At 36.3% G+C, this 12,061-nt stretch overlaps 1 protein-coding gene across 1 annotated transcript in view; it reads left to right on the top strand.

Annotated features, from left to right (window-relative positions):
- Nucleotides 1-3,161, top strand: part of LOC149805900 (tetraspanin-15-like) — a 75,815-nt gene extending 72,654 nt beyond the window's left edge. The window contains exons 7-8 of the mRNA XM_089950663.1: nucleotides 174-284; nucleotides 2,846-3,161. Coding sequence (XP_089806789.1) covers nucleotides 174-284; nucleotides 2,846-2,923 — 189 coding nt within the window. The 3' untranslated portion in view covers nucleotides 2,924-3,161. The remainder of the gene's footprint in view (nucleotides 1-173; nucleotides 285-2,845) is intronic.
- Nucleotides 3,162-12,061: the final 8,900 nt, after the last annotated feature.

The following is a 12,061-nucleotide window of genomic DNA, read 5'->3' as shown; positions in this document are numbered from 1 at the left end:
GGTCATGTTTTTAGGTTAAGTTTATTGATCATATTGTGTGCAAGTAGGCAAGAGATAACAATGTGCAGAAATCTTGTTTACTGAGCTTTTTTTACTCATTTCAGTAGTGCATTCTTTATCCTTATTAACTGGCTTGTTTTGAAGATTTGCAAGGCCTAGTTGATCTCTTTCAGGTTCCAGAGGATAAAATCAACACGATGGGATGTACAGATAAATTTCTTGCCTGGCTTGCACTTCAGATGGACATAGTTGGAGCATGTGCATTGGGAACTGCCATTCCTCAGGTAAAATATACCATTACAGTTTAATCCAGCTTGAGGAACCAGTAATACTTTATTTACTAATAAAGAATTTTAATAAAAATAAGGAAATATACATTAACTATTCTGAATTCTTTTTTTAGGTATACCTTTTTTTTAATTTTTTTGCCAAAAATCATACCGACTGATTGATCTACAAAGATAGTTTAATTCCCAAATCCCTAATCTTGAATTTGAGCACCAAAATATATGGCTTTCTTGCAATCTAAGAAAATTTATTCAAACAAAAACAAAAAAACAAAAAAGTATTTATTAACTCGGACATCAACATTAGTAATGTCCTGCATCCAAAAATGTCTAAACTCAGAGATGCCAGTGAATGGATTCTAATATGTTACTTTGTTCAAACGCAGTCGACTTGTTTTTTGAGCAGGTGGCCTTATTAAGTAGTATTTGTTATATGTATATTCTAATTCACATACAAAAAGAGATTTAGTATATCTGACCTTAAAATTTGCAGTTTTTGATGTTCTCTTTCAAATCCAATCCAGTCAAGTTTCATTATTTATTTATTAGCTCACTACATCACCTAGCTGTAAATTTAAATGAGCTGATATTTTGTCCTGCATCTGTCATGTGTCATCTGTTGTCAACCATGCATAGTCCATCATGCATCTATCAACAATTGCTATGTTATGACTCTGCATCTGTCATGTGTCATCTGTTGTCAATCACACATTGTCATTTATGCATCCATCAACAATTGCTATTTGCAACTTCTCAAAAACCACCTTACCAATTTCAACTAAAGATGGCAGATGGCATCCTGGCATGAAAGCCTTTCATGAATGCACATATATGCCAATGCACTACTAAATATGGCCACTGTTACTAACAAAACAGGGGGCCACAAGTGGCCGAGTGATCTAAAGCGCTTACTGTTACGGATCACTGCCATCTCATCTCTCTCTGCATGTGTTCAAGTCTCAGGTTCAGCCATTGTGGGTATATGAGAAAGCTTGCCAGTAGCTTCTCATGGGTTGGTGGTTCTTTCCGGGGTTTTCCCGGGTTCTTCCTCCATCATTTATACCAGCTGCCAGGTATAGCCTATCTTGTGCTGAAAAATGCAGACCTTGCAACCTTTATGGTTTTGCTGTAAGTCTTACAAAAATTACCCTTAATATATGGACTTATGGCATAAAACCAAAAACTACAGAAAAATGATTATTGCCAAAAAATCTGGAAAATTTTTTCATCCGTGTTTGATTTGGATCTGGGCTTCATATCAGAATTAGTGAAATTAGTCAGGGAACCAGACTAACTGTACAGCAGCACCTCAGATGCTTTAAACTGCACTTATTTGGTCATGCGAAGTGTCTGCATGATCAAACTTTTGATTATAGAATCTTTTTAAATATGGCTTCCAGCAAGTGTTGCATGTTTAAGACAAAAGGGAAAATAAGCCTCTTGAAAAGTGTTAATAATAAACACAGAATAATAAAAAGGAATATTCTCATTCTTGTGAATAAAAGCTGGAAGGGACACAATTACATTTATTGGACATCACGTGCCAATTTGAGTATGTCTCATGGCGGGAGATATGATTGCCGTCATCATGTGAAATGGAAAAAGAATTTCCAAGAATTACTTCAAATTGGGAGATAGCAACAAAAAATTGAGCTACATAGGGTTTGGAAATAGAGTTTATGCAACTGTACTAGTGGTAAATAAAGTCTATCTATAAATATGTTGCATGTTTAGAATACTGATCTTTAATTACATTTTCCAGTTTTACATTACCAGTTTATGATATTTTTTACACCTTTTACTGAAAACTAATCAAACTTTAGGAAAAAAAATCAAACGACTTACTGAGATGGACTCGTCAGGGTTGGCAGGTCTGAAAATGGCATTAAACCCTACAACAACAACTAAGGAAACTAATTTATGACTTCTCAAAAATGGCTAAAAAAATTATGACTAAATTTCACTGAAAGCATCCTGGCATAGAAGGTTTTTAGTTTGGTAGAGATGGTTCCATTTCAAGATTAAAAACTATAGCCACCTCTACAGTTTTTTTTAAAACCATTGAAATTACATCTATAAAAAATAACTAAACAGAATTTGACCAAATTTGACAAATCATCTTGGCTGTCAGTTTTGATGAAATATTGCTGATCTGCAACAAAATATTGCTGCCACTACTAAAAATTAGAACAATAAATTCATCAAATTCTTCTCGAAAACTGCTGAAACAGAATTTAGCCACATTTGACAAAAGCATCCTGGCAGAGGGCTCATCCTTTATTCAGTAAATGATACTGATTTACCATCATATGCGGATAAAGATACAAAATATAAGGAAACCTTGAAACAGTTGTTCTCATAATATAAACAGTAAGCAGCATAGTAAGATATTTCTTTAGAATGCATCCTACTGCTATAAAATTTCTTACCTAATTTATTCTTGCATTTGGCTTTTAGGCAGGTCCACTTTGCCCTCTTGTTTATTGTTTAATTTTGCTTTGTGAATCATTCATGCAGTATGAAAAATTAAATTTGCATTTTTATTTTTCATTTTCCAGATAATTGGAATACTTCTTGTGTACTATTTCATTGGCCGAGTGTGGCACATGAAGGTGTGGTACAGAGTTGGAATGTGAAGGTGCTGCATCAACCAAGTGAGAAGACTGTTGCTAAGACAACTGGAGGAAGCTTTTGGTATTTTTGTGAAATATGAAAGCTGAAGCATAAATGCATTAATAACATCAAGACTAGATACATAAGGCATAATATTGAAGCCTATTAGAATACACAGAGCTTCAATTATCTTATTTATTATAGAAGTTCAGCCAGTAATGTATTCAGAGCAGCATGCTGTTTACCATTTTTCCAAATTGTTTTTCCCCATATTACCAATTTTTGTACGTGAGTACAGTTGTAGTGAATCTCACTGTAATTTAGAATTTTTGTAACCATACAATGTTTCTTTGAATTCTTGATTGACAATAATTTAAATGCCTGCTATACAGTGTTATATAAACTTGTTGTCCGTCCATCCATCTTTTGTCAAGTTGGTTCTGCACAATGTGTCCACAATCTACAGGTACAAAATTGTATGGATATCTTGTATTTCGGGTCAAGAAAATCTGTATAGAATTTGGGCTTAAAAGCTCCAAAGTTGTCAGTGACTGAAAAGAGAAAAATGGTTCCCACACAATAGCTTGATTTGTCCACAATCTTCAGTTATCAGTCTTTTTCGGATAATTTGCACTTGGGATAAAGAAGAACCCGACTGATTTGTGGGTCAAAAGGTTAAAGGTTAAGGTCACAGCAGCTGAAAGAACAAAAATGGTTTCCACAAAATGACTTGCGTTTACCACCGGCTATGGTCACCAAATTTTTAATATAGCTTGCATGTGGGGGAAAGAAGAATCCTACCAGTTTTGGACTGAAAAAGTCAAGGATCAAGGTTAGTGTGACTGAATGAATAAAAAATTGTTTTCATACAATAACATCATTTCTACATCACAGACAATAATGAAACCTTGTGGATGGTTTGCACTTGGGGTAAGAAAATAAACCTGTTGATATTGGTGTCATAGGTCAGTATCACAGTGGCTGAAAGAAGAAAAATGGTTTCTGTACAGTGACACAAGCTCAACACCACAGACTTAACCAAACTGTGTGGATTGCTTTCACTTTTGGGTAAAGAGAAAACTGGGAGGTGGGAGGGTAGAAAGGTCGAAAGTGAAGGTCACAGAAAGTGATAGAAGAAATATGGTTCAGAACACAAATTTCAGTTATCGACATAGATAGACTATTAAACATGACGCAAACATATAATGTGCTATTCATGGTAGTCTTCTTTTACTACACAATTGATTCGTAACTGCTTTTATTTAGTGTATGTAATACCTGAAGCATTTACTGGATTTAAAAGATCTGTGTTCTCTTCTGGTCATATATTTTTCATTTGTAAGGTTTTTTCTCATATACAATTTTTCTTCCCAATGTTAATGCTTGATATATTTCATTGAGTGGCAAAATATGTCATTTTTTATACCACATTGAAATATATGCAGAATTTATTCTGGATTTTTTAAATTATTTTTATTGTTTAACAAACTTGGTGATGAATCTAAGCTTCAAAGATTAAACATGCGCTTCAGCACACCACCCCATGTCATTTTCGTAAGTTCAGTAGGCTTATAATAAAAGCTACCAGCAGTTACTTTGGGATGGCATACTCTGTTGCACTAAATCACCTTTTGTAAGATATTTTACTCTGTTTTACCTCAAAAACAAGTCAGATTGAGTGATGGCTTTTGAAATTTTTGTCAGGGTAGTAGAAGAAATACAACTTTGTCAAAAAACAAATGGTTGTGAGTCACATATCTCTTTGGCAAAAATAATTTACACGCGTGATAGGTAATGCATTTTCCATTATTAATCAAGTGCACAAATTGCTCATTTTTCTTTTGCAAGTAAAACAGGCACATACATTTAAGCATCACATTGTGGGAAATATTAAAATGTTCACATGTGAAAATATTTTAAAAAAGAAGAATTTTAAATAATATTTCGCTAACAATTTTCTATTTTCATGCTAAAGTATTTTTTAAAATTCAAAAATTTTCTGTTCAGGGCAGTTTTTTTTATCGATAACATGGTACCCAGGGAAGGCAGTTTCATGAACATTAAAGAAAACTCTAAATTGCATCTGTAGGTGAGTGATCCACATGAAAAGTGCATTCCCATACACGGTATGTTTGACTGGAACAGAAATTATTAGCATTCTTGCATACGAACATACTTGCATAAATGATTCATTTACTGATGGCTACTTTGTTAATTGCATGCTATTATTCCTGAGAATTTCTCCATGCACACATGTACTGGTTTATGCAAGCATGCTCAGTGACATATGTCTGAAATCTGTTTTACCTGAACTCTTATTGATCGTATCATTTGTACATTTGCAATGGAATATGCAAGTTCACTAGCTCATGCTTGCGATCATACAATGTTAGTATGCTGTCTCTCTCTCATGCACATACACACACAGAAACTCGTAAGTGGGAACATTTTGTATGTGAATTTTTAATAGTTAAGTCAGGTTGCTTCTGTCCATGTGAGTCAGTTTCTTATTTAGTAGTTTTTAACGTAAGTTGACTTTTCTTTCTTTCAGAAGTATTGTATAGTCTCTGTTTAGTATTTGTAAGCTTCTCATTGAAATTGACCTTAGCCTCGTTAATAGATGGACCAGAAGTATCTAATGTGCTATCATCAGCACACAAATCTGTCAAAGAGGTTTCGTTGGAAATGGAAGATCATTAATGAAAATGAAGAAAAGCAATGAGTCTTTGTGGGACACTGGCTTTCACAGGTGCAGGACTAGATTTGACATTACCTGTGTGCTAAACATTCTACTCTCTGTTGCAGACATTTGGGGTTGGGGTATTCAGCTTAGTTGAACCGAATTGGTGGAATTGTTTCCCCATTCCATATTTTTAGTATATGATATTTGGTATTCCATCAAAGTAAATATAAAGCATCTAATACACCATAAGTAAATAGATCATACTGAATGCACAGATTTTGATTGAAACATTATTACTCCCTCTCACAGACAAGAAAGTGGAGATCAACACTTGATGCAATCCAGCATGTCAGTTTGATTAATCAGTAAAAAAACAGCCACCAGTTTCATCTCTGGAAAAAGAACTAATCTAAAATCAACTGATTAAATGTGTAAGATAGATATATGAATAATTATGAATAGATTTATAACTATGGATTCATGCTTTTTGTTCATATAGATTTACTGACTAAAATCAGACTTCATCGTAGCCTAAAGTAAGTGACTACATCTTGCTTAGTTATTTTTGTTGTTGTTACCGTATTTACTGCCATATTTACTGTATATGTTGGGACACTATATTTGTTGGGACACGATAAATTAATTTTAAAAGTAATTTTTTTGTGCACTGTATGTTCTTGGACACCTTTTAAATCATTCGAAAATTACATGTTGGAAATTGCACTCCAACTGAAATTTTATTTAAAAAAATATAAAACTGTACTTGAGATAAAACTCTTTAATCCACTGCAGCATCATCTCATCAACACAACCCTTCTCCTGCACACGTACGATCTATTCTTTTGGTACATGAATATTTTTTTTTAGCTTTCTCATACTGTGAAAAATTGTTAGAGGCAACACACCACCTGAAACAGAAACTGCAAGGACAAAAGTCAGATTTTTTCAAATCTGCACTAGTCTTGCTAATTCTCACACTTTTGACGTCTATCTTATTGTCAGTCCATCCAGGAATGCAGTCAAAGTACACTAGAGTTTCATCCATGGTAATGATCATATTGTCAGTGAAATTACCTGTTTCTCTTCTGGCCTTCACGAATTCATCACGTGATTTTATTTTTTCCAAATCTTCTGGATGATGCTGGGTCATCGATTTTCGCGCATGAAGCAATATATTGTGTAACTTTAAAAACTGTTCCATTGTTTCACTTTATTTTCAAAATTTTTGAGAATAATGGTAAAAGGGAACAAAAGTTAGCTTCCATATCTCGGCCATCTTTGTATATTCAAAGCTAAAAAATAGAAAATCGGTACACTTAAAAGAATCCATAGTCGGCTTCCAAGGTCAGCTTGCTGTACAATAAAATAACCTTTGTATTGATATCCTTTAAAAAAAAATCGGCTTCTGAGTCCAAAGTCGGCTTCCGACATCGGCTTGCTTTGTAATAAAAATAACCTTTGTCTTTGATGTCCTGTCGGTAAGTTCAAAGAAGAAGTTTACTGCTGGCTGCCAGTTGTGTTTATTTACCACCAGGGCTTCTATGTGCATGGCATCTGTAGTAATAATTAATACAAAGGTGCACTGGTGTCTGCGGGTAAATAGTAATGATACTTTTGTAACCCGTGCCAGCGAAAAGATTGTCACTTGCACTCAAGTGAATGTGTTTTCAAATAATGATTTTTATTTGTGAGATACTGTCATACAGTAGACCTGGATATAAATTAATCTTGGCTATTTTGCACCTAACACCATGCCATACGTGAATGGCAGTTGTTTTCAATATATTGGTTGATTATTTCCCTCTCGTTTGCGAAATCATTTGCTTCTCTTCTGGCATTCACGAAATCATCCTATGTTATTATTTTCTCCAAATATTGCTGGGTCATAGACATCTGTGCACAAAGCACTATATTGTGTAACTTTAAAATTTGTTCCATTATTTCAATTTACAGTTGAACCCGGTTATGTTGCCGGCCTAGGGGTTTGCCAAAAAGTGTCGAGATAACCGATGATCGAGATAAACGAAAACCAATATGGCGGCAATATATTAACATGTGCTTGAAATTTCTTCATGTATATGATGTGCGTTAATAAATGAGAATGTACATGCATGTGTTTTTGGAGGTTTTTTTACACAACAGCATTGCCGCAATTTGTTTGATGAAGCGATCGGCATGCTATAAAAATGTACATACATGTTTGCTAACAACAAAAGGCATATGTACACCAACTAACAGCAGAGATTTACCAGTATACAATACAAACCACCGTCGATTCTCGATACAAACCTTTATTATATTCTCCAACATTGCAAACACAAAGATCGCTCACAAAATCACAAAAAATGTGCGGGGTGTAGTTCGTTTTTACAAAAAGCTAACCAGTGTCAAAATTAAATTCACGAGTCATTTCACTCTGACACAGCTCTGAAAAGTATCGTACATGCGGTTACTATGGTTTCTTTACAAAGTCTATAATGCTTTGTTGCTTTTTGCCTTTAACAGTCTGCTTGAAAACAAATGCTTCAATATTATTTATGCTGTCTAAAACAGTTTCATCTCCTACAATAGAACCATACCGTCGAATTTTCTGTAGCATTTCTACCACCTCACAAGCTGAGGGAATTGGTTCCAAATCTTCGTCCGCATCTTCTTCATCTTCTTTGTCATTGCCGCATGCAGATGTGCTTGCCTGTGCTGACTGCACACTTGATACAATGTCTTCATCGGTGATCACGCCATCAGTAACAACGTCTTTGTCGATTTCTATGTAATCTCGGAATTCCTGGACAGTGATGGCTAACTCCTGTGCCTCCTCTTCCAAGATAGCATCTGTAAGGCTTGATTTTTCCGCCACTTCCGCGAGTTCTTCTGCGGCTGCACGGCACTGTGCCTGAGACTCATCATCGGAAATATCCTGAATGACGCAGTGCATCCAGCAGTTTGAGATTGTTTCCTTCTTCACGTCATTCCAGGCTGATCTCAGGAAGTTCATTGCATCTAGAAGGGAAGGGGTGTACTGTGCCTTCTTTTCATCATGGAGCAGGTATTGGAGCATCAACATTTTCCTGTAGTACACCTTAAGCGCTTGGATAATCACCTGGTCCATTGGTTGGAGCTTACTCGTTGTGTTAGGTGGGAGGTAAAAGCTCTTAATGGCCTTGAGACCAGGAACATCCGGATGAGCTCTACAGTTGTCCACGATCAGTGCCACCTTCCTTTTCTCTGCTTGGAAATTCCTGTCCCACTTTTTCACCCATGCACTGAATAGATCTCCTGTGATCCAGGTGCTTGGCTGGCCATTGTAATCACATTGGAGAACTTTGGTCTGCTTAAAGCATCTGGGATTCTTGGACTTTCCTATAACGTGGAGCGGGAGTTTTTGGCTTCCATCCATGTTAGCAGCAACTAGCACTGTAAGTCGGTCCTTCCACTTTTTTCCACCGTGACAAGCCTCCCCACGAAACGCCATAGTCTTGTCTGGAAGGCATTTCCAAAACACCCCAGTTTCATCAGCATTAAAAATGTTCCGAGTCTCATAGGTATCCAAAATTGTGCGCATTTGAGTCTTCAGCCATGAATCCACTTGTTCCTGTTGAACCGCAGCGCTCTCTCCACAAATTGCTTTGAAGACAATGTTGTGCCTCTTTTTGAAATGATCCAGCCACCCCTGACTTGCTTTAAAGTCAGGGTGTCCTGGCTTTGCAGCAAGGATGTCCGCCTTCTCCATCAGCAAGGGACCATTGACGGAAAGGTTTGTTGCTCACGTATTTGTGAACCATTGAAACACTGCATCGTCGACATCTTTGTGCTCAGCCACTCTAAGTTTTTTTCTTGCTGGATCAAAGACAGACTTCTCGTACATTTGCTTTATCACGTCGGCCTTCTTTTTCCATCCTGAAATGGTGTTTGCTGGAATGCCATGCTGACGACTAAGGTCTGCCGGTTTTGTTCCTTTTTCTAGCTGCAGTATGATTTCATACTTTTTCTCTATTGACTGATTGTCCAGTTTTCTCTTAACACCTCCAGACATTTTTAGAAGGGAAAAAATAAACAGAATAGCTACAGCATGTTATCCTTCAGACAAGATCAACAAGAGTGAGTGAACTGTCATTGGAGTGAACGACCATACGGACCGTGATCACGTGCTACGTGAACTCAGCACATGTGCAGTGAACCAAGTACGACCATTTTATTGGTTAGTCCAAAGCTAGCATAAATGTAACCAATCGCAAGATGTAAATTAAAAAATCAAAAGACCGTGTTCTTGCAAAATAAGATCTCCATTCCCACGAAAGAAACTTACATGAGTCAACACCTGGCAATATTGGACCGTATATATTACTGTAGCATAAGTTAACACCCAATATAGGGATTCTTTCACTCCTCTATTTTGAGAAATAAATAATTATTTTTAATTATGCAAAACTTGTTTATTTGTTGTTTGCTATTTCTTCTTGCAGAGTTTAAGTCTCTATAACTGTAACACGGGATTGATGGCAAAAGGAAAAGATCAATGAGTAAAATGCACAAATATTATTTACACTGCCTGGATTTATGTTTGGTGACATAGTCCTTCTTCAAAATATCACAGCCAGTTGTAAATTAATTGACGAACTTTGCCTTGATACATACATCATAGAACATCTGTTTTAACTTTTTATCATATCTCAGCCAACAAACAGAAGGATTAGCCATTCCATTAATTTTATCTGTTCTATTCGCGTCTTCAGAAGTCGGCCAGTTGTAGGTATAGTACGGTAGCATGATTGACTGTCACAGCATACAGTACTCGGCCCAGATGTCAGCATAAGCAGATTATGATGTAACAATGCACTGCTAAGATGGGATTGTCGATACAAACAAAGGATCATTTGTGTACTGATTGATTCCAATGCATTGCTTAGTCAAGTTTGTGGCTTCCTTTCATTCTCCCTTTTAATTTATCCAGTCCAAATCCATGATTGTTTGTACAAATTAAATAACCAAAAAGTCTGTCGCCAAAAAAATCGCCAGATGGGACATTTTTGTCACCAATAAGGGAAAAAAATCGCAATTTGTGACATTGGCAAAGCCCAGGACGATCCCAGGCCCTGCATTGGATTGGTACACTTGGTAATTACTGAACACTTACCCAATTGTTTTTACAACTAGGAATGAAAATCGTGAAACGTGAATATCGACCGCAATAATCGTCCTTCAATATCACACACTGTACCGTTTGTTCATGTTAAAAAATACTTAGATAAGACGCCCACTAATATAAGACGCACCCTGGGTGAGGGGTACGTAAAACTTTGTATAAGACGCGTCTTATATATGTGAAAATACGGTAGTGAGATGGTGAAGTGGCATCGATAACTAACATTTTCAAAAGCCGGCGATTGGTCATGGGGATCGAGATAACCGACGTTAAGTGGCAAATTTGGCCCTCTTTTGTGCTCGAGATATTAGGGTTCGGCGACATAAAAGAATCGACATAACCGATGAGAAAATGCTAAGACAAAGAGAGAATTTGGCGGTTCCACTTCAAAAACGTCGACTTAATAGGGTTGGCGAGTCAACCGAGGTTGAGATAAGTGGGTTCGACTGTATTTTCAAAATTCCCGTGAATACAGTTGAAAATGAACCCAAGTTTACTTCCATATCTCGGCCGTCTCTGTATATTCAAAAAAAAACAACATTTGTATTGATATCCTTTACAAAAAAGTAGCCAAAGTCGGCTTCTGAGATCTGCTTGCTTTGTACTAAAAATAACCTTTTGTCTTTGATGTCCTGTCAGTAGGTTCAAAGAAGGAGTTAACTGCTTGCTGCCAGTCGTGTTTATTCACCACCAGTTCTTCTATGTGTTTGGTATATGTGGTTACAATTAATACAAAGGAGCATTGATGTCTGCGGGTAAATAGTAAGGATAATTTTGTAACCCGAGCTGGTGAAAAGATTGTCACTTGCACTCAAGTGAATGTGTTTTCAAATGATGATTTTTATTTGCCACATACTGTCATACAGTAGACCTGGATATAATTCAGTTTTGATTATTTTCCACCCAACACCGTGTCATGTGTGTATGGCATCTTCAGGATATCGGTTGACTATTTTCCTCTTGTTTGCAATTTTGTTGGCTCCAGTTTTCAGTTGGATAACATGTTCAAACCTTTGAGCACAACCACACACAATTGTTTCTCAATGTTCATGTCAATGAACAATGTGGTGTGTGGCATCAGACATAATTGATACACGCTACAGTATGGAGGCCTACTCCACTTATACGGATTTCGTGGAAATATTTTATTCTTTAATTTTCATGTTGAAAAAAGGAATAAATGATAACAACACAAGGTTAGTTTCTTTCTTTTATTATCAATTAAGCGTTTTATTTATCTATTTTATTGCAATGTGCAGGTGGGGGGGGCAAGCACAAATGCAATACAAATTTATTTCGTTTCTTACGTCTTGGGACATATGACCAAGGTGAAAA

Source organism: Sinohyriopsis cumingii, chromosome 2 (genome assembly GCF_028554795.1).
Source record: "Sinohyriopsis cumingii isolate HCF-2022 chromosome 2, ASM2855479v2, whole genome shotgun sequence".
NCBI lineage: Eukaryota > Metazoa > Mollusca > Bivalvia > Unionida > Unionidae > Sinohyriopsis > Sinohyriopsis cumingii.
This window is presented reverse-complemented; position numbering and strand designations above follow the sequence as displayed.